Raw genomic sequence first — 23,829 nt, 5'->3', positions numbered from 1 at the left:
GCCTGAGTAGGAGCGAGGAGGGGAGCGGGGGTAGAGTTTTCTTTCCGTTCCGAGAGTCTCTGGTAAATTTGGGTTCTTGGTGAATTTCAATGTGAGTAGATAAAGAACTAGATCAACGTGGACAGACTGGCTGCAGGGGAGATGAACAGCAACCGGGTTGGGGCTGGTACCCCTCTTTCCTCCTCTCCCTGCAGGAAGTTTGTCCCTGTCTAGTCACCTGGCTTTCCTTGTGTGGGGGCTCTGAAGTGATCTGACACCAGGCACAGAGCAGCCTCCAAGTTCAATATGTGACTGTTTCTCTCACCAAAAAGAAAAGGAGGACTTGTGGCACCTTAGAGACTAGCCAATTTATTTGAGCATGAGCTTTCATGAGCGACAGCTCGCTTCATCGGATGCAGCTGTCGCTCATGAAAGCTCATGCTCAAATAAATTGGTTAGTCTCTAAGGTGTCACAAGTACTCCTTTTCTTTTTGCGAATACAGACTAACACGGCTGTTACTCTGAAACCTTTCTCTCACCAGTCACTATATGAGAGTCTTGGGCCAGAGTTTGTGCTTCTTACCAATCATTGCAACACCCTCTTGCTTTCCCTCCCCCTCAATAACCCAACTTTCACTAGGGGTGGAAGCCCATTTTACCCAGAGTTAAGTCCCTTTCCCCCATCATTCAGGATACAAGGAAGTGAATTGCGGTGAGACATCAGCACAGTTCAGTGGGGCAGTTTTGTTTCAATTGATAGGAGTTGGTTTCTTCCTTTGGGGCCTTTTCCAAAGCCCATTGAGGTTTAACTGGGGTTTGTCTACACTGCAACTAGACACCCACCGCTGGCCCGAGCCAGCTGAGTTGCGCTTGCAGGGCTCAGGCTAAGGGACTGTTTAATTGTGGTGCAGACATTTGGGTTCAGGCTCTCTGGGACCCTCCCACCTATCAGGGTCCTAAAGCCCAGTTTCCAGCCCAAGCCTGACCATCTACACTGCAATTAAACAGCCCCTAAGCCAAAGCCCAGTGAGCCCGAGTCAGCTGGCACAGGCCAGCAGTGGGTGTCTAATTGTAGTGTAGACATAGCTTGAGACATACACTTAATACACTGCAGTGCTTCAGTGTAAACACTACGGCTACAGGAGGGGTTCTCCCGAGAGGTGGTAGGTAGATCAACAGAAGAATTCTTCCAGCAACCTAGCACTGTCTGTGCTGCAGGTTAGGTTGTCGTAGCTACTCTCCTTGGGAGTGTGGATTTTTCACACCCCTGAGAGACGTACATAGCTGTACCAATGTAAGGTTTCAGTGTAGACCAGCCCATGGAATCATAGAAATGGAGGGTTGGACAGAACCTTGAGAGATCATCTAGGCTGTCCCCCTCACTGAGGCAGGATTAAGTAAAGCTCCTAGACCGTCACTGATAGGTGTTTCGTCAATGCAGTTCTTAAAAACGTCCAGTGATGGGGATTCCACAGCCTCCCTAGGAACAGTGCTTAACTACCTTGACAGAAAGTTTTTCCTGATTTCTAACCTAAATCTCCCCTGCTGTGAACTGAGCTGATTCCTTCTTGTCCTACCCTCGGCGGACATTGAGAACAATTGATCACTGACCTCTCTATAACAACCTTTGATATATGGGAAGACTGTTGTGGATGGGTTTTGGATTGAAATCTTGCCACTGTCATGAACCACGCCCATTTACCCTAGATTCAACATGTCTTCCTTTGTCACAGAGCAGCAAGACAACTCATTTTGATAGTTTTTTAGTACCCCAGTCATCAGCATGTTATCGGAGTGCTTGTTTCATAGGCTTCAGGGGAGAGAAAATGGCACAGGGCTTTTTAATTACTGAGTCCAAGCAAAACAATTATGCTACTTACTAAGATTTAGTTTGAACTTAAAATTAACATTTTGAGAAGACGGATGGTGGGGGGAATTGCTTGGCAAATTTAATACTAATAAAAATATTAATAAGCAAAGAGAAATCACTTAGTAATTTTCATTTACATTTTTTTTTAATTATTCATTGCTTCAAATTACATATAAACCTCTGCCATTATAGAAAGAGAGGGTTTTTTTTTTTTTTTGGACTGGGTAAATACATTACTCAGTAAATGAGTTAATTAGTGTTCAATTACCATCAGTTACTAAATATTACTACTGCCAGTTATTTGTTGAATGGACACATCTTTTTTTCTCATCTTAATGATTTAAATTATTAATATTGTGCAGCTACAGATAACCTTTCCTGCAAGTTTTCCTAAGTGATCATTGTGGTTTAGGTGAACAGGTATCTCACTGCTCCAAGCTGTTCCTTTCACTACCCAGCATATGTAGCTGAGCCAGTGTCACCACCCTGAAGTGTTCAAAATTCACAAGCCAGGTCCCTTCAAAATCATAAGATTTAAAACAACAATAATTTTGGAGGTCTTTTTATTTTCTTTATGGTTTTGAGCATTTAGAGGGTCACATTTTCCAGCTTTTCTCTGCAACCACGAGGACTGGAAACATACTGGGAGAAAAAAATGAAAGCACAGATTCTCACATAATCACATGACTCCAGAAGCTGCAGCTTTAAGGAAAACAACAAGTATGCAAGACGTGATCAAATTATGAGCACTGACAATACTTGATTTTGAGCAGCTCTGTCTGGATGGGTAGGGAATAATTCTTATTAACATTAATCAATATTTAGATTGTGATATCCCTCAACATATGGTAGGCACTTTCCAAACACAGAGGAAGACATGTCTCCAGCCCCAAAGAGTAGACTTTCTAAGGCTCTGATTCTGCCAAATAAGTTCCTCAAACATGTATGGGTGAGCAGCAAGGATATGCACCTATTTAATTGTGACAGGATTGAGTTCTAAGAAGCTTCTTATGTCTTCTTCAAACCGTGGCCATCCTTATGCCAGATCTAACTCTGAGGGCCTGGATCTCCTTTATACTGACTCTAGCAATGTAAAGCGGTCAGCATTTGAGTAATTTATGGTTACTTTACATTTCCAGGGTGGTATAAAGGAGCATTAATGTAAATGAGAATCAAGCCCTAAATATGTTCCTTATGATCCACTGGGATCTGGGTTAAATGCAACCCTTTTGTACCAAGAAAACCAAGGTTTGTTCCGCCCTCACCACCCGTTTGCCAGGGCTCTGGAGCAGCCTGGAGAAAGTGATAAAGTGATCTCTGTGGATGTGTGTGTTCTAGGATGTGAGTAGGAATAGAGAGAGGTCTCTGAAATCCCATCTCTGTGTTCTTGACCGTCATCCTCTGATGTGGTTAACCCTAGCTTATCGCCCTGACAAAAGCTGGAATTTCCTGTGCTCTGAATCAAGTATTCTGTGTTTTATCATCTGGCCACTGGTGTCTGGAAATGCACAACCTTTTAAAAAAGATGGTTCCACCCATGAAATCGAACGTACTGAATCTGGGAATAATTATACGCCATGAGAGCCGCAGTGAACTGGGAACTGAGACATGCAAATCACAAGGCTCTTACTGAATGTGGTTTATCATCTATATTAGATCTAATGTGCCTCTTCTTAAATCTCCCCTAGCAAAGGTTGCCTAGGAGACCAGGCATGTGTCAGTGTATAGCTAGGGCATCTTACTTGCACCTCACTTGTTCAGCGTTGAAGAGGGGATCATGATTCTTTGCTAAGGCAAAGGGGGGAAAGAATAGTTGCTTACCTTTATATGGCATCGCTGATTTGGCCCTACTCCTTGCATATGGCATCTCTGAGCTCTCTCCCCTTCTGTGTGGTTGTTACTTTACCATGAAAGAGGCCACTGGCCTGATGGGAATTCTTTATGCAGAGCATCATAGGATCACTCCCAGATAACTAAACACATGTCAGTTTCACCCCTAGATTCTGGGATCCCCAAGGATGAATTTGATGTTTCCTACAGACTCGGGGCGCTTTTTTTTTCTATTTTAATTAAGTTTCTGGTTGCCAGGATAAGCTTCTAAATGCAGCCGATGTAGCGCTGGATTTATTGAATCTCTAGTATATTACTGCAAACTTGTAGGGAACCTGTCACACTTTGAATCATGGTTTATATATATATATAAATTTTGTCATATTGGGGCTTATAAGGTCTACTATCATAAGACATGGCAGTACTAAGGAAAATTCATATGAACTAGCTGCCGACTTGCATTGAAGTTAATCGTCCAAAGTCAATGGGGCTACACTGATTTCCCCCAGCTTAGGATCTGGCCTGTATGGCTGATCTTTTTAAAACCACCTGTGATATTTGGATGCCTACTAAAATCAGTGGGAATTGGGTTGGCAGCACTCCCCTCGGCAGCTTTGACAATATCGGATATATATGGGAGAGGGGGGTGATACGTAAACATTAAGAAATTCCACAGTTAAGGTTGCCTGTGCCACTGTAATTCGGCCCACTGGCATCTGCGTAATCAGGCGTCTGCGGTGTCATAGAATCATAGAAAGTTAGGGTTGGAAGGGAACTCAGGAGATCATCTAGTCCAACCCCCTGCTTGAAACACGACCAATCCCCAATTTTTGCCTAAATGGCCCCCTCAAGGATTGAACTCACAACCCTGGGTTCAGCAGGCCAATGCTCAAACCACTGAGCTATCCCTCCCCCAAGGGTCTTTCATTACATGAGCATATTCTATTTTTGAAAGTGAAAGGTGATGGGCTGGTGCAGTAAGGCCCTGACCCCAGGTGCTCATGTGGAGATACCACGGAGGGGTCTGCTTTTTGGAAGGTAGATGTGCTGTGCATTCTGAAAATCAGGCTCTTTTAAGTCGTCTCAAATGGACACCCAAAAATGGAGGCATATCAAACCACTAGGTGCTTGGCCCTAATCACTGCAGGATTGTCACCTGCCACACCTCATCTTTGTGCATACCTGCCATCGCCACCAGTGAGAGCTCCTCTACGCACTGCACTATGGAGTCCTGGAGCTATACCCCAGATCACAGACCACTGTCACCAGTGGAATTCTGCCTCCTGCCCACAGTGGTTGCCACTTCCCTGCCCCAGTGGCTAAAACAAGTGAGCTGTAGCTCACGAAAGCTTATGCTCAAATAAATTGGTTAGTCTCTAAGGTGCCACAAGTCCTCCTTTTCTTTTTGCGAATACAGACTAACACGGCTGTTACTCTGAAAGTTGTAGGAATGGCATTGCCGGCATTCACGGACTGTGCACAGGACACAGCAGCCCTCCTCCCCAGCTGGGACAGAGCTCCATGTCAGCTGTGTGCATTAAGCTGGTGTGAACACAGTTGCCCCAGGGCATGGTTCATCCCTGCTGCTCATTGATAGCCAATTCAACCGCTGCCCTGGGTCAGTCTGGTTAATTTCCACCTCTAACCCATAGCCTGGCTGCTTCCTGTCATTCCGTGGATCTGCCAGTTCCCTGCTGGGGAATCCACGGAGCAGCTCATTAGAAGGCAAACCACAGCAGCGGATAAAGGTCATGTCCCATGGAGCTTTCCCTGTTGGGGTGAGGGGACAGCAAAAAGCTGCCTTGTATCCAGAAAGGGAACAGTGGAAGGCAACTCCTCTCAGTGTGTGTGGGAGTAACATAGGGCTGGATAGCACAGGGCACCCTCTCTGGGAATGCCCAGGGCTGGTAAAGGGGGTGGGGGGATGGACAGTGGAGAGCATCCTCTCTGGGTCTGGCCAGGGTGGGGAGCACCCTGTCTGAGTATGGCTGGGGTGGGGAGTGGCAGGGGGTTGGGCAGTGGGGAGCCCTCTCTGTGGGTATAGTCGGTATTGGTGGGCTAAAGAGAAGACAGCTCTGTGTTTGGAGCCAAAGATGTCCCGCTCTCTGCTTGGGCCTTTCCTTTGTTGTCTAGTGTATGGGGATGGGGGTGTGCAGTTCCCTACACAGAAGGGAGGGATGCTGAAGTTCACAGAACATGCAGCGACCCCATTTCCACTCAGCGTTCACTGTCTCTGGGACTCGTGAGCAGCAAGGCTGTAGCTTGATGCCCCTCTCCAGTGCTGTGAGTAGATCACAGGGCAGCCGATGCCAGGGATGTATCAGGGTCTCACTAGTGGTTAGGTCCGTGGGTTGGGGACAGAGCAGGTATAGAGGAGAGGGCAGCTGAGGGGAATCATCCCCAGCAGCCCCTCCCAGGGTCAGCCCAGAAGACAGGGTTGTTGTGAAGCTCAGGAGACTGGCGTGATGCAGTGTGGGATGAGTGCTTTGGGGCCTTTTAGAATTGCTTGACACTGATATTTCATGAATAAGTAACCCTCAGCAGTATTTGTCACTGATGCTGTTTTATTAATGATGGGGCAAGGGAGGAGGATGCGGAGCAGTGGGGAAGGAGAAGAGAAGAGTATTTACAAATGAGTAGTCAAAGCAAGTGCAGGCTGTGGGAGATGACACGCAGCACTCTGACTGACTCAGGAACCATTGTGAAGCCTGGACAAAAACGAGTGTCTCTGGGTATCATGCAAAGAATGTATTGCCATAAAACTAGTCAGAGAGCCTTGTTTTACAGGGGCTCGCAGCAGGGTTAGCAGCGAGGCAGGCATATTTCATTTAAACGTATGCCTTTTGTGGTAGGGAGAGGTCTCAGGAAACAGAAATTTGCTCACAAACTCTGAAATGTTCTTCGCATTGGGATCCAAAATTTGCTCTGTGTATCAGATATTTCTGACCCACACAGCACGCAGAATTCTCAGCATAGGTGTAGCATTCTGGGAGCTGGGATACGGTACGGGCATGGTGTTGCAGTGGATGGTTAGGGCCCAAGCAGAAATTGACATACATGAGAGATTGCATAAACTAGGGTTATTTTGCCTGGGCCAGAGAGGAGTCAGAGGGCACTTCCTTGAAGTTTCTGAGATACAGAACGACAGAGTTCAAACTGAGGAGCCCCTCTTTAGTATCCTTTCCTGTTATGAGAGATCATGGTGTCACTCAGTGAATTTAACAGCAAAGGTATAACAAAGAAGAGAAACATTTTTCAAGGCAACCTATGGAACTCACTGCTGCAGAGAGTCAGAATCAAACATCAAGGATAATCTAGTCCCATGCTGCTGATCTGAGGTAAAGAGGGATTATTTCCCCTAATGTACAGTTATACACAGTTGGCTAGACTCCCCGGCCCCCCCATCTCCCTTCCACTGTCCTCTGAACCAGGGGTGTTGTCGCTCATCAGAAGCAGGAGGTGAGACATGATGGCCTGGTGGTCTGATCTGATGTGGCAACCCCAGATTTTCACATGGCCGGCAGTGGAATGTAGCCACCGCAGCAGTCACGGGAGAGAAGCCAGCAGTGATGTGGTTAACCAGGGGACAAACACAGAGCTATACGGGAACAGATGTGTTTTGTTCCCTTGGGAGCACAGAACCCTAAGTGCTGGAAGCAGACAGGCACAAGGATCAGTGCATATGCTTGGGCAGCCGGACAGCATGGTGGTATGAAGTGCAGCAGTCAGAGATTCAGTTTGCAGTGGCTGCATGAGCTCTCCTGGATGACAAACCCAGCCCCTCTTGGTCAAGGTGACTAGGTGGTCTGGATTTCAGGTGTTCAGGCAGAAATAAATGCACCTCTGGCTTCAGGGGGTGCTACAGTGTCTGTCTTTGGGAAGGAGAAAAGGTTCTTGCTGAAACCTTCCTGATTTAGAAGATGCATTTCCTCTCCAGCTGCTCAGAGAGGGACTGTTCCCTCCCCTCTCTGCCCATGCTGCTAAACATTCCAGATCAGACACAGCTCTTGCTCTCCATCTTGACTTGAGCATTAGCATCTCTCCATGAGTGACACTGACCTTAAAGGGCATGTGTTAACAATGGGACATGTCAGAATCTGTTATCTGTATTTATTTCCAGTGTAAATCCAAGCATCTGGCTCAGACTGACAGGGTGAAATGAGTTCTGGGCGAGATGTCAGTTCTACAGAAACCAGCCGTAGGCCGGGAGGGGGAGAACAGGCTTTTGATCTAAACCTCAGTCAGACAGGAGACGTCTTGCTGAATTGCCCATGAAGCCAACCGGTTGGATTTGTCTTTTAGTTAATACCCTTTGGTGCATTACCACTGACGATTAACGTTCACGATGGTCCTAGACGGAAGAGCATAGTTGGTGGGGATCAGTAAAATGTTGATGAAGAGGTTGAGTGGTACAGCATGTCAGAGCACTAGCCTCTCTGGCATGCTTAGCGTTTAGATAGTGGCTTTTCACCTGCTGCTCTCCACGGTGGGTGAGCACGGCTAGCCACCACCCTCCCTTTATGATTGACTGGGGCTCAGAGAGTTTAATTGACTTCCCAAGGTCACTGAGCGAGTCCAGTTAGAGCCAGGAATACAATTAAAGATTCCGAGTCTTGGGCCCCATCTAATGACTCACAGAAGAAATGGGGTTGGCGATGTCAGTCAAGGTCCTAGTCAAGGGCTTTTCCAGCTCACAATACGCACTCTGCAGTCTCTGTTAGGGAAACGCCTCGGAACAGACTCCCAGGTCAGTGCAGAGATGCACGAGCAGAGATGCGTGGACGTGTGTGATTGCTCGGGGTGGGGAGGGCTGGGCAGTGGGGCTCGACCAGATTAGGCATTTGGTGATAAAGGCTGCAGGTGCATTGACACAACTGTGAAGAAGTCTGGACTTACAATAGCAGGGGGTGCTGTGGGTCAGCAATGAGGTACATTTGCAGAACCATTGGAGCAACCAAGGACTGGGATAAGGGTGGGGCATTAGGGCAGAAAGAAGGTGAATTGGCAAAGGTTTTGCGGAGCCCCGATCTGGAACAGTAGGAGGTGCTGTTGAGAGGGGCTAAGGAAACATTGGAAGATCTGGGTGGGGGTCCTAGGACTGGAATAGCAGGGGGCTGCAGGTCTGGATTGAAGGGCATTGGCAAGGTGGGGTAGGGGTCCTAGGACTGGAATAAAGTGGGGCTGCAGGTCTGGACTGAGGGGCATTGACAAGGTGGGGTGGGGGTCCTAGGATGGGAATAGCAGGCGGCTGCAGGTTTGAATTGAAGGGCATTGGCAGGGTAGGGTGGGGGTCCTAGGACGGGAATAGCAAGGGGCTGCAGGTTTGAATTGAGGGGCATTGACAGGGCAGGGTGGGGGTCCTAGGATGGGAATAGCAGGGGGCTGCAGTTTGAATTGAGGGGCATTGGCAGGGCAGCGTGGGGGTCCTAGGACAGGAATAGCAGGGGGCTGCAGGTTTGAATTGAAGGGCAGTAGCAGGGCAGGGTGGGGGTCCTAGGATGGGAATAGCAGGGGCTGCAGGTTTGAATTGAGGGGCATTGGCAGGGCAGGGTGGGGGTCCTAGGACGGGAATAGCAGGGGGCTGCAGGTTTGAATTGAGGGGCATTGGCAGGGCAGGGTGGAGGTCTTAGGACGGAAATAGCAGGGGGCTGCAGGTCTGGACTGATGGGCAGAGGCAGAGCTCTCTGTGTAGAAAATCACCCGCTGCCTATGACCCCGTCTGCCCCTGTCTTGTTGTGTGAGCTGGTTAATTAAATATTGCGGCACTGAAATCCACCCCAACATTACAAAGAAAAGCTGAGTGTGTCCTTGTCTGTGGAGTGCAGTCTGGCTCCGGAGAGCTGAGCAGCCCCTCTCAGATGCAGCAAAAGCAAAGTTTGCTCCCAGCTCCCTCGGAGCTCGCCGCCCATCCTTTCCTCTGTGTGACATTTCCTCCGGTCAGGCCTTGGTGTTGTAGCAATGTTCCACCAACGTAGCAAACGTTTATGAGGAATCGATGCGTCAGGAGCCAAACAGCTCCTCTGTCTGGAGAAGGTGCTGTCACCCCGCTCGTCTCAGAGGTGACATTTAAATGCTTCCCTCCATCTCTCTCCCTCCCGCCCCTGCTTCCGAGGAGGTTAATATTTTAATACACGTAATGGCTCATTCAGGCTCATCAGCTGCTGCCCCTGTTTTGTCAGCGATGATCCATTACACCAGGCATAATTTCAGAGAGCGCCGTTCCCCTCCCCTCTCTCCTAATCGCTGCCAGCAGAAATCACTGGCCGTACAAGAGGCACAAAAGCCTCTTTCATTCGGTGTTTCTAGATTTAATTAAAAGAGAGAATTGATCCCCCCTCTCCAACTCCTAGCTTGCACTCCGTCCTCATTGCTCTGGTTCGAGTGCAACACAATAGAAGGGCCATCCCAGCTTTGCACACCTGTTCTGCCTCGAGTCATTGGAGCTGCAGTGATTTACACCAGCTGAGGATCTGACCCTGGAATCCCAGCCGCACTATAGCTGTGAGACATCTCCTCCTCTTTCTCTCCCTACACCCAGACACACACTTGAGAGGAGTTGTAAAGCCTAGTGAGGACAGAGCACCAATGGTTAAAACAGTTAAAACGCTACAGTGTAGACACTCAGGGCTTGTCTATGCTTAAAATGGTGTAGCAGTAGGGCTTTAGTGAAGATGTTACCTACACTGATGGGAGGGCTTCTCTCATTGGTATAGATAGTCAACCTCCCCATGGGGTGGTAGCTAGACTCTCCCATCGACCACGTGCTGTCCTCACCAAGTATTAGGTTAGTTTAACTGCGTCACTCAGAGATGTAGATTTTTCACACCCCTGAGCGATGTAGTTATACTGACCTGGTTTCCTAGTGTAGACCTGGCTTCACTACAGCAATGGGAGGGGTTCTCCCCCAGAGGCAGTAGCTATGTCAGCAGAAAAATTCTTCGTCGACCCAGCACTGTCTACACCGGGGGAAAGGCCAGCATAGCCTTGTCTCATAGGGGTGTGACTTTTCATAACTCTGAGGGACATAGCTTCGCTGATGCAGTGCCCAGTATAGACCAGCCCTAATACAAAGAGACCCAAGAGGTGTATGAAACATGGGCAGGAAATAACAGAGGGAGTGACTCTGTGACCTAGGGTAAGTTACTTCACCTCCCTGTGCCTCAGTGTCCCGTCAGTAAAACAGCATGATCATATCTATTTCCCCAAGATGTTATGGGGATGAGTTAATATTTGGAGAGCGCTTTGAAGAAGATAAACATTCTATAAGTGCTTAGTGCTCTCAACAAAGATCCCAACCCCTTTTGACAGGAATCGAATGTGAAGAACACATTCACCCCTGAATTCTTTGCTACCTGCAAAATGGACTGTGCATGTGGCTCTAAGAGGTGAGATTTTCAAAAATGCCTTAGTGACCATTGAAAGTCAGTGGAACTTGTGCTCCTAAGTCACTTAGGCCCAGATTTTCAAAAGTGTTTAAGCACCTAAAGATAAAGACAGGTGCCTAGTGAGGATTTCAAAAGCATTTTAGGCATCCAGGTATTTCTGAAAATACAACTAGGTGCTTATCTGAATATTTAGAGGCCTAAATACCTTTGAAAATCTGGCCTTCCTGCACATTTGAAATCCCACCCTTTTGTCTTCCCCCTAAAATGGATTACTGAACACTGCAAGCCACACAACCAGTCACTGTAGCATTGGAAGCAGAATTCCTGTATGGTGGGTAGGAATTATGCCCATAGGGTGGAATTCACCCCTGTACAGAGGACCATAACTAGGCCAATGAAATATTTTAGCTTCAATGACAAAGCATATTTCACATAAATATTTCATGTAAAACGTTCCATCCAGTTACCCCCCTTTTACCCTTTGGCCACCCATAGACAAGCTGTCTCGAGTCTGCTCGGTCGCCAGTTCTAACAGTGCCTTTTCTCTCCAAGGGAAGAAGCGATGCTGTCCACCTACTTCGAAACCATCAATGACCTGCTCTCTTCCTTTGGGCCGGTCCGAGACTGCTCACGCAACAACGGTGGCTGCACCCGTAACTTCAAGTGTGTGTCGGACCGCAAAGTGGACTCCACAGGCTGTGTGGTATGTATGCCACCGGGTGACTAGCACTGTAGAGAGATGGCGTGTTGTCACGGCTGCCCTGGGTAGGAGTTACTAGTTCTTTGTCCATGGATTTGGGTAAGGGAATCTCTGTTGCCTTTTTGGGCAGTGGGACTGTGTGTCTGTCTATCTCTCTTTCCTTTTCTCTCCCTCTCCTCCTTGTCCCACCTTTGTCTTCTCTCTCTCTCTCGCCTTGCTCTGTGGGAGCAGACTGCTCTGGCCTTAGCTGGAGAGATGCCCCGAGGGTCCTGTGGAATGTTAACAGGGCAAGTAGAATGGTCTGGGGTGGGGGCTCCTGGGGAATGCCGCAGGTGCGAATTCTGCCTCAGTAATGAGCAACCTGTTCTCCAGCCCAACGGAGTCCCCAGAGGTCCAGTGGGAGCTCAAAGGCACACTGAGCAATGCAGAGTCGATTGTCACGTACTTGCCAAAGTGTTGTGGACTAGAAATGGACTTTGCTGTCTCCTCTGTTGCCCACATGCTTCCCAACTTTCTGGGAGCTCCTCCCTCATGCACTGTGCCCCTCCCAAAGCCCTGTGCCACCTCTTTGGCCCCAGTGGGTAGCCGCTTCTTCAGGGTTGTTTCCCTTCGGAGGAGAAACTCCTGATAGAGGGAGGTGTTTCTTTGGTGCAATCCTGTCTGTTTTCCAAGAACGCACAAAAGTCCTGTTTCCCCAAACACAGTAGGAACAAATAACAGGCAGTTTCCTGGCTCAGAAATCCAAGTCTGCCTCTTCAGCAAGTTCTGCGCCAAAAAGTAGCTCCATCTCTCAGCCTCCTCCAAGGGTCACGCTCGCCCCGGCATCTCTCTCTTTCTGCTTCTCACGCACGCACATTCACAGCTTGCCAAACAATACCCTTGTCCCTGTATTTGCAGCCAATCCCCTGGAAATCCCACGGACCACACTGCTTAACTCTGCCCAGGTTTTGCCAGGCTGCCCAGTGCCTTGGGCAGTAGCTTCTTCTTCTTTCCAGCTTTCATTACATGAAGAGGCATAAGCTTGAAAGAAGGGTGCTTAGCGCAACTATTGACTTTATCCAGGTCTGTGATTGATGGCAGCCATTAACACCTTCCAGCATCACAGTCATCTCCAAGGGAATTTTGTTGCTGTAGGTTGATTTTTAATATGAATAAAGGAACACCACTGCAGGGGATGGGGAGGTTTCCTTGTGCAACAGAGTCACTTGGCAACCTTGGAGAATCCGTCCTCTTCTTTCTGTAAAAAGAGCCTGGAAAAAACAAGCTGATTAAAGTGGGATCCTTGTCCTGGTGCTCACTGTTGAGCTCTTGCATCATTACACACTTTACACAAACACACACTCACTGACAGTCTCTGTCACTGGCACACAGGGCCAATCTGGAACTCATCTCACACACACACACACCAGATTGCCAGTGACAATGACACTCCTCTATGTGTATACACACTCTCTGTCACCTCAGCACATGTGTACACACACACACTGTCACCTCCCTACACACACACACACACACACATGCTGGTTTTCATGCACGCACGTCTTTCTCATAGTCACACTCAGCCTCTCTCTCATGCACACGTGCACAGCCATAGATGCTTCTCCCAGCCCCTCCACCACCCCTTCTCCAAACCCGCCCTATTCCCTGCAGGAGCGTTCTCTGGCCCCCTCCTCAGCTCTGCAGAAGCAGGAATGAAGTGTCTCTTTCTTTATTGAAGATGTTTATACACGGGAGCCAAGTAAGGTCAGCCTGGAGTGGTGCCGTCTCCGGGTGGCTCTTAACATTACCCCCCTGTCAGGGTTCCTTCCCCACTCTGAACTCTAGGGGACAGATGTGGGGACCCGAATGAAAGACCCCCTAAGCTTATTCTTACCAGCTTAGGTTAAAAACTTCCCCAAGGTACAGACTTTGCCTTGTCCTTGAACCCTATGCTGCCACCACCAAGCTTTTTAAACAAAGAACAGGGAAAGAGACCACTTGGAGATGTCTTCCCCCAAAATAACCCCCCAAGCCCTACACACCCCCTTTCCTGGGGAGGCTTGAGAATAATATCCTAACCAGTTGGTTACAAAATCATCAAAGACCCAAACCCCTGGATCATAGAATCATAGAATCATAGAATATCAGGGTTGGAAGGGACCCCAGAAGGTCATCTAGTCCAACCCCCTGCTCAAAGCAGGACCAATTCCCAGTTAAATCATCCCAGCCAGGGCTTTGTCAAGCCTGACCTTAAAAACCTCTAAGGAAGGAGATTCTACCACCTCCCTAGGTAACGCATTCCAGTGTTTCACCACCCTCTTAGTGAAAAAGTTTTTCCTAATATCCAATCTAAACCTCCCCCACTGCAACTTGAGACCATTACTCCTCGTTCTGTCATCTGCTACCATTGAGAACAGTCTAGAGCCATCCTCTTTGGAACCCCCTTTCAGGTAGTTGAAAGCAGCTATCAAATCCCCCCTCATTCTTCTCTTCTGCAGGCTAAACAATCCCAGCTCCCTCAGCCTCTCCTCATAAGTCATGTGTTCCAGTCCCCTAATCATTTTTGTTGCCCTTCGCTGGACTCTCTCCAATTTATCCACATCCTTCTTGAAGTGTGGGGCCCAAAACTGGACACAGTACTCCAGATGAGGCCTCACCAATGTCGAATAGAGGGGAACGATCACGTCCCTCGATCTGCTCGCTATGCCCCTACTTATAACAGGATCTTGGAACAATGGAAAAATCAGACAGGTTCTTAAAAGAAGGATTTTATTAAAAAAAAAAAAAAGGAAAAAATCATCTCTGTAAAATCAGGATGGAAAATACTTTACAGGGTATTCAGATTCAAAACACAGAGGATCCCCCCTCTGGGCAAAACCTTAAAGTTACAGAAAACAGGAATAAACCTCCCTCTTAACACAGGGAAAATTCACATAAAACAAAAGATAAACTAATCCGCCTTGCCTGGCTTACCTATACTGGTTGCAATATTTGAGACTTGGATTAGGATGGGTTGGAGAAGATGGATTTCTGTCTGGCCTCTCTCAGTCCTAAGAGAGAACAACCACATAAACAAAGAGCACAAAACAAAAGCCTTCCCCCACCCCAAAATTTGAAAGTATCTTGTCCCCTTATTGGTCCTTTGGGTCAGGTGCCAGCCAGGTTAGCTGAGCTTAACCCTTTGCAGGTCACAGGATGTTGCCTCTGGCCAGGAGGGATTTTATAGCACTGTGTACAGAAAGGTGGTTACCCTTCCCTTTATATTTATGACACCCCCCATCCCCGAATGCTTGTTAAGCACATTTAGCTTGGCCACCTAATAGCACTGGTGCGTTACAGGCAACACTTTACAATGTGGGTCCTTACACAGTTGGTTTTCCTTCCTCTTGTCTGTCTGTCTGTCTCTCTCTCTCTTTTGCCATTTCACCCTGAAAAGTAACGTGCCTCCCAGATATTGTCAGAAACAATCCTGGCTCCGATTGCCGTGCGCCACAGAGAAGCACCACCAAGATGCCGCCTTTTAAAAGATAGAAATTGTCAATAAATTACAGGCCTGGCTCTCCCTGCATGTGCCCATGAAGCGGTGGAAATTGAAATCCATGTCACTCAGGGAAAATGGGGCTTCTTTCCTTTCCTTGACCCTGCTCCTATGCCTAAATGTAGGCTATAATTAATGGGAACGAAACACAGGGGGGTCGGGGATGGGATGGAGAATCAGCGTGAGCAGTCACCTTGGAGTGCAATCCTGGTCCCTGATAGCTACGGGGGAGAGACAGAGCAGCCTCCATGTGGGTGTAAGTTGCTGCTAGGTGGGAGTGGGGAGCTGGAAGGGGCGGGGTGCTTGCTGTTTTTAGGCTGCCCAGGGCCGCCCCTCCACACACACTCCGGGTTGCTTCCTTTGTTTTTTGCTACCAGTGTGCGGCCCTGGTGTGGGAAAAACGGGGCTAGCCTTGGACTGGTGAGTCGCCAGGATCCATGCCACTTCCAGGCAGAAAGTGGAGTTCTTTCTGCTCCCCTCGCCAGTCTCATGAGGAAAAGCTGGTGCTGCAATGGGAGGTGCTCGAGGCATAACACTTTAATCTCCTCACCCTCTCTTTCGTTCCTCTCTCTTTTCATCTCTTCCTCTCTCCCTCCCACTTGCAGAAATAGAACACCAATTTATGCGGTGTTGCAAAGGGAGGGAGGACTCCATGCTATGCCAGGGCGTGGCACTGATCCTCCTTTGTCCAGACAACTTTCCTACTTAGCAAGGGAGGTGGCCGTGGTTCTGGGGCAAGCGCAGACTTTCTAGGTCTGGACTGTCTCATGCTGCTCCACTCGGGGCGCTGGAGCAATGTGTGTAGTGGGGGTGCTGAGAGCCATTGAACCCAACTGTAACCCCTGCATATGATGGAAACCGCACCAAGCCTGCTGCAGCACCCCTGCACCCTTAGTCCCAGAACCTATGGCTTCCCGCATGGAGCCCAGCTGTAGCCCAGTGGAAGCCCTGCTGAGCTAGTTGCATGGGGAATGCAGGGCTGGTCTTGGCCTGATGTGATTTCGGTCAAGTTGTTAGAGTTCCCCCTTTGGGAGACATTTCAGAGCTGATTCTCAAATGGTCACTCCCTCGACCTTTTTGGGAATTGTCTGTCTTCTTCTCTGTTTAAATATCAATGGGAGACTAATGTGGGATTCCGCAGGAGAAGCAAAACTGGGTCAATGAGCAGGCAAATTGGTATCAGCTGACGAATGATCTGGAAAGCTAAGCTCTGTTGTCAGAAATGCTGAGGGACAGAGCATCCGTGACTGTTGGCGGGTGGTTGACACTGTGATCAGCGATATGTGCCTCCCCGGAGAATTCTGGTGAAAGCAGAGCTGTGAGATTTCTCCCTGGCAAAGGGCTTGGGCTGCAGTACTCTTGCCAAGGATGTTACTAGGAGAGATTTCAGGACTGGAGTGCAGAGTTGGAGATCGGCTGACAAAGCCCACAGAATTTCAACTTCATAGTAAGGGGAGGCTGGTGAGAATCCCGCGGCTGAGCAGATAGAGATATGCCTCTAATAATCCCCTCTCTGGTTTCTCTTTCACTGAGCTTTCCCCTCTGTGAGAGGTTATAAAAGGAATGTGATGTATCTTAACCCCAGAAATGATCTCTTTCTGCCATACCAACCCCTGTGCAGCTGAGAGCACAAAGATTTATGGAGACAGTGAAGGCCAGTCACTCAGACATGTAGGGAGGGGGCCAGATGGGTCACCATTCACAACTTGCTGTTGATTGTGGAAGAGGAGAGGATGTTCTTGTGGTTAAGGCACTGAGCTGGGACTCAGGAGAGCTGGGTTTAATCCAGCCCTTGAGCTCCCGCTGGGGAGCGGGGTTTCGGGCTTACCCTGCTCTGGTGCTCCAGACAGGAAGCAGCGGCATGTTCCCGCTTTGGCTCCTATGTGTCAGGGCAGCCAGGGGGCTCTGCTCTGCGCGCTGCCCCCTCAGCTCCCATTGGCCAAGAACTGCAGCCAATGGGAACTGCAGTGGCGGCACCTGTGGATGGGGCAGCTTGCAGCAGAGCTGCCTGGCCCGCACATCTGTGTCGGAGCTGGAGGAGGGACATGCTGCTGCTTCTGGGAGCTGCTTGAGGTAAACGCTGCCCAAAGCTTGCACCCCTGAGCCAAAGCGCCGCCCGGAGCTTGCACCCCTGAGCCACCCCTCCGCACCCCAACCTCCTGTCCCAGCTCTGATCCCCTCTGCTGCTCTCCAACCCCCTCATCCCATGAAGCACCCTACTGCACCCCAAACCCCTCATCCCCAGCCCCAGCACAAAGCCTGCACCCCCAGCTGGAGCCCTCACCCCCTCCCGCATCCCAACCCCAATTCCATGAGCATTCATGGCCCAATGAACAATTTCCATACCCAGATGTTGCCCTTGGGCCAAAAAGTTTGCCCACCCCTGTTTTAGACAGAGAGGGAATTGGTCCTAGTCTCCTGGTAGACATACAGGCCTTTGCTCAGCCTGTCTTGAGCTACCCCTTCTATTTTCATATCAAAATGATGCAATATTCCTGAGGTGCTGGAAGGCAGTGTTGCAAAATAGTTTGATTTAAGAATGTAGTTGTTGCATTAGGGATATAGGCTGTGCAATACAGGATCAGATCAGTGGTCCATCACATCCGGTCTCTTCCTTCCAGCACAAGCTAAAGATGAAGTTCCAGTGGAAGGTGGTGGGGGCCTGTAGATATGAATAGAGCTGGTTGAAACATGGAATTTCCATTTCACTGGGAATACCTGACATTTCATAATTTCCCAAATCAGAACCAGATGTTGAAATTTCAAGTTTTACCATGAAATGGAAATTGTGAAATAATTTTGTTTCCAAAACAGTGAAATAACCTTGTTGAAACATTTTGTTTTGACTCTATCATTTCACATTTTTACGTTGTCATACCATAAAAGTCTAAATGACAAAGTGGAAACAAAACATTTTGATAATTTCCTTTCAAAATTTTGTTGAAATTGATACATTCCTGAGAAAACTTTCAATTTTGCCAAATCACCATCTTCCAGTGGAAACCTGTTCCATCAGAAAATATTCTAGCAGCTCTCCTTCCTCCAGCACGAGCTAAAGATGATGATTCAGAGAAAGGTGGGTTGGGTTTGTAATTATAATGGAAGAAACTTGGATTTTCAGTTCCTTGGAAATTCTGGCATTTCAAACTTGTCTTTCATCTTGAATCAGAGCGAAATATCAACATTTCAAAATTTATCACAAAACAAAAATTCTGAAACATTTTGTTTCAGAAACATCAAAGTAATCTCCTTGAGGTATTTCAGTTTGGTAAGGTCAAAACGTTTCATTCTGACGTTATCGTTTTGACTTTTAGTTGGTATCATTATATTGCAACATACGAGTTGAAACCATAAAGTGGAAACAAAATGTTTCTGTCAAAATTTTTGATGAAATGGGACATTTCCACAAAAATGTTTTGATTTCTTTGATTCAGCATTTTTGGACAGAAAACAGTTCAGTCAGCAAATTTTCTACTAGTTCTAGTTATTATGCACCTAGCCAGTTATGCAGAGATGTACATGCGGGCAGTGAAGGATTCCTTCCTGACCCCTATAGTGTTCAGCTAATACCCTGAAAGGTGATTATTTAATTGTATTGTGGGAGCACTTAGGAACCCCAGTCATAGACCAGAACCCCATTGTGCTAGGTGCTGTACAAACACAGAACAAAAACACGCTCCCTGCCCCAAACAATTTACAATCTCTGATTCCTCTTATTTTCCTTATTAGCTACCAGTGTTAGAAATATTGAGAAATGTGGCCAAGTAGGAGCTAAAACCAAGCCTAAATTTACAGTAGCTATGGCAAGCATGTGTCAGAGCTCCCAGATGTTGCTGAAAGTATTTCAGAACAGTAATGAAATGGAAAGAAGCATCTGCTAATCTGAGGTGTCTCACGGGTGATGGGTGGCCATTCCCCAGGGGGTTTGAACCAAGGGACTGTCATCACAGGGATGAATAGCAGCTGAAGACCGGGCAGAGGTTGGCACATCACAGTGCAGCAGATGGGCCTGGCTCAGTCCCTGATGCACATAGAAGTGTGACGAAGAAAAGGGATTGTGTGGCATGGACCTCACTGCCAGTTCAGGAAAGGGCTTGTTAAATTAAAGAGTAAATACAAATAAATAGCTGGTAAATGCTGAAGTATGGGAAGTTTCCAGCCTGCTCTGAACAGAGTGCACACATGCTTTATGAATCCAAGCGTAGCCCCTTTCTGGGCTCTGCCTTGACTGATAACTTTAACAGCAAAGCAGACGTTTTCTGCTCAGCTCTCCCAAGGGTTTTCTTTGCCAGGGTCACTTTGTCCCAGAGCCACCTCTGTCTGCTCCTGAAGGAGGCTGCAATCCTGCACACGTTCAGACTGCAGCTCTTTGGATCCACTGGCTCAGTACGATTCAGCAGAATTACGGTGCATCTTGGTGCAAGGTTCGAACACCTGCTCTCAGGGTGACTTAGCAGACGAACACCGTATCCCCAGGCAGGTTCTTAGAGCCAGCCAATCTCTCCCATGCTGGCTGTAAGCAAACACAACCCAGTGCATTACAGCTGTCACTCTAACATCTAGACGGACCATTTTCTGGTCTCCAGAAGGAAATCTGAGCCGGAATTCACAATTACCTAATTTCTTTTGTTGGGGGAACTCAGAGTGTGTTACACACATGTTCATTAAGCCTCAGAACATGTCTGAAACAGGAAAATATTTTTATCTCCAGTTCAAAGATGGGGAAATTGAGACACGTGTAGTGCGGAGTGGGATAGTGATTTGCCCAAGATCACATTGGACGGGTCTGATCCTTAGAGGTGCTCAGCAACCACAGTTCCCACTGAATTTCATCCTGAGATGTCATGGACTTTCCCAAGCCCCTTTTGGTAGCTTCAACATATGCATACATTAGCGACCCAATAGTCTGCCAATATTGGGGGCCCAATCCTGCAGCTTTCACTCATGAGCCGTTCAGTGAAACCAGGGGGGCAGGATCCATTCAATGGATCTGTCAGTGTTCAAACTCTTAGGATCATTCCTGAAGTCAGTGAGAGCCAGCCACAGTACCTACGAGCCCGGGCTCCTAGTCATCCACTCTAACAGGTCCATAAACGATAGCATGAACATTTTAAAATTATATCTATATCTATATAAATATAGATAGATATATAAAAATAAATGTAAGCTAGGAAGGAATGTGTCATTCTGTTTAATTTCCAAATCCATTACTGATTTTCCTGTGTTTGTTGTCGCTTGGGAGTATTCTGGGAAAGGCAAGATATTGCAACGTGTGATTAGAAGCTCGAGAGACAGATGGATTTGATCATCTGAAACTAAAATAATGACTGATCATCTTGAAAAGGCGGGGGGCGGGGGGAGAAAAGTATGGAAAATAGTGGCTGTTATTTCAGAAAGCAGTTGCAACTTATTTTGCTCTGGCAAGAGGTGTTACCCTCCCGGAGTGTCCTGAGTATTAGTGTAAAAGCTGCAAGTGGGACTGCCACAGCCAGTGAAGGTGATGATAAGCTCTGCGGACATCATTACTCTGGAGAGGGAGAAGCAATGATCTTCACTGAATAGAAGGGGAAGAGCAGGGGGATGGCAAAGAGAAAATGAGATTGTTTGCGCCCCTTACAGATGTGGCACACTCCATTTCTAATTTTCTTTGGTGTTGAGTATCTTCCTTTCCTAGCAACAAGAGCGCTGGAAACAGATGAGATCTGAGTGGCTGGGGAATGGAGGGAATAAAGACTGGAGTTCAGTCACAGGAAGCTAGAGAGGAACAGCTTTTGGTCCTAAAACGGGAGAGCTTTTGTGGGGAAAGGTCTTTCACGCTCATGCATGTATGGCTGAGAAGAGACGGGATTAGGGGAGAAGGTTTGGGGTGTCCTCCTCACTTGCAAATAGTGCCAGGGCAGAGCTGGGACACAAGTGGGTCCTTTCCTAGTGAGGGGATTCTAGCCAAGCTGACCGGCATCCCAAATTCACCTGCATGAAAGCAGACCCTTTCATCCCACTGACATGGAAGTGAGGAAGGACGGTGTAGTGTTACTAGCCTACTACTTGAAAGGCCTGGGTTCAAGTCCCTGCTATGCTATGGACTTTCGGCAAGTCACTAAGCCTCTCCGTGCCTTGGTTCCTCATCTATGTAAGGGGATAATAGCACTGCTCCGCCTCCCAAGCCGGTTTTTGAGGGGTAAATATGTTACACAGGGGGAGGTGCTCAGATACTATTCTAATGGGAGAAGTGCAAGTAGCTATGATAAACAGGCAGGAGCACCTCCAACTCAGTGTTCTTGCGGGCCGGCTAGGTACTGAGGTTTGCAAGAAAACTGCTTTGCCTGCTCACAAGCCTGGACCAGGATGTCAGTAACTCAGCCAGAGGTTAGCGGTCTGTTACAGGAGTGGGTGGGTGCGGTTCTGTGGCCTGCAATGTGCAGGAGGTCAGACTAGATGATCATGATGCTCCCTTCTGACCTTAATGTCTATGAGGACATTGGTGGGCTGGGGGGAGGAGGGGTGATCTTCCCACCAACGGAGGAGGCTGGAAGAGAGCTTCTCATCATCGGGAAGGGCAGGCTCAGAGTGGCCACAGGTGGGTCCCTGGGCTCACCCTGTGGGGGATCATCATGGTGATGGACATGTTTCTACCATGGCACAAGCCCGTGTGGCGATGCAGCTTTTCTGGCCAAGGGAGTCCTGCCTTTGTGGTGGCTGGAAGATTGAACCTTTACTGCTGGCTAAGGAAACTGAGCTTGTTGTTTGGTGGCTACTTGGCTGAGGAGCTGGGTGTCGAGGTATTTTCCGGGCAGATGGAAGATACGTTTCAGTGTTAGACAGATATTAAAATGAGAGGGATGTTAAAACGATAAAACGAGGTCTGATTAATTCTGATGATTCTTGGACACTGTGCCTTTGCTCTCACGGATACGTGAATTATAGGCCTGCAGTTTTAAAGGGGCCTTAACCTGGCCTCTGATTCTGTGGCTGCAATCGATTGCAGCCACAAATGATGGCATATGGCTCTCCCACTGCATGATCTGCAGGCGCCATCAGCCAGCGAGATGTCTGAGTGCTGTGATTTGCAGCGACTGCGAACTGTGCTCACGTTTCATTGCAGAGGCAAATTTAGAGGCGGTTCAACATTTGGCCCTAAAATATCTTGAAATCGTTGTGGAAGTGCTCCTGAGAACTCTGTCACCCTGTGAAAATCAATAGCAGAGACGCGTACTGCTAGGAGCACTCAGGAAACCGGGCACCACAAGTACAATGGAAGGACTTTGGAAAGCAAAAATTCAGCCTCTCAGCAGCCATTTCCAGCCAAGTGTCTGAGGCCGACATTGCTCCTGCAGCAGGGCCGCACTGTACACAGAAGTGGCTGATGCTGTCTGTATGTTGCGGTGCCCCTCCCAAGGTGTGTTTTTTTTCTGTGATCACTTTAGTCATGTAAGTTATAGTTGGGCGAGATTTTCTAAAGAGACTAGTTCTCGTGGGTTAGCTCCAGTTCTGGACTCCCCACTTGAGATTCTTTAAAGGGCCCTGATTTTAAAGCTGGGTGGATTTTTCTCTGCACATTGGTTTTTTTACACACACACACACAATTTTGGGGGGATCTGAAACTTTTTACCACGTTTAGATTGAATTCAGCAAATAGTTTTGCTTGGGAAAAACCATTTTGAAAAAGTCAAAATATGTGTTTTGATTTTAAAACTGGCCAGTTTAAAACATGCTCAAAAAGTTGAAAAATACCCAAAATCCAAATGAAATACTCAGGGGCGGGGTGCGAGGGGTGGAGAAGGGGAATAGTTTGGAATCAATTGAAACTTTTCCATTAACTGAAAATGAATTAGAAAAAAAATAATGTTGTGTCAATTTGGAACATTTTTGGTTGACTTTCAACATTTTTGTGTTTTCCAATTCGATATTTTTTTAAAAAAAATTGTGTCCCTTCAAATCTAATCAGTTTTTTTTAAAATTTGGTTTGGACCCTGGAATCAAAAACTCCATTATTTGCTTAGCTCCAGTCCTGAGCACCCATTTTTTGAGGTGTCTCATGTTGGACACGCAAAATTTGGAGTCACTTATGAAAACCTTGGCCATTGGGTTGCTTTAATGACTTCACTGCTGCCCAAAGGTGCTTACACTGACAGCCTTGGAGACCGACACTCTCCCCTCCATCCCCCCTCCCCCGGTCTGTCTACGAGCACAGCCCTGGCTATAGCAACGCAGGCTCTTCTGAGCCAATAGGGGCACCATTTTGCACAAAGAGGTTCGTTCCATTTCAATGACTCATTGAGCCCAGGAACTCAACAGCAGTGCTACCTGTGGTGATGGATTTATAGCATGTGGATGTGTAGCCACTGAGAACTGGACTGAGACCAGCAACTCGCCTCCCATAAGGGGTCAGGAAGGATTTTTCTTCCCTGATGCACGATTGGCCAGACGTATTGTGGTGTTTGTTTTTTGTTGTTGTTTTATTTTTTCGCTTCTTCTGAAGCGTCAGGGATTGGCCACAGCTGTATATGGGACACTGGATGGGGCGGACCAGTCTTCTCAGGGGGTCTAA

General features: G+C 47.8%; 1 protein-coding gene across 3 annotated transcripts in view; it reads left to right on the top strand.

The window, feature by feature from the left end:
• ASTN2 (astrotactin 2) overlaps positions 1–23,829 on the top strand; it is a gene marked incomplete at its 5' end in the record, with an annotated part of 616,673 nt that overhangs the window by 321,498 nt on the left and 271,346 nt on the right. For all 3 annotated transcript variants that reach the window (XM_084650529.1, XM_084650531.1, XM_084650530.1), the window contains one exon: positions 11,617–11,767. In XM_084650529.1, coding sequence (XP_084506655.1) covers positions 11,617–11,767 — 151 coding nt within the window. The remainder of the gene's footprint in view (positions 1–11,616; positions 11,768–23,829) is intronic.

Source organism: Lepidochelys olivacea, assembly GCF_965140295.1.
Source record: "Lepidochelys olivacea isolate rLepOli2 genome assembly, chromosome: 16".
NCBI classification, from domain to species: Eukaryota; Metazoa; Chordata; order Testudines; family Cheloniidae; genus Lepidochelys; species Lepidochelys olivacea.
Note: the sequence above shows the minus strand (reverse complement) of the source record. Positions and strands in the feature narration are given on the sequence as shown.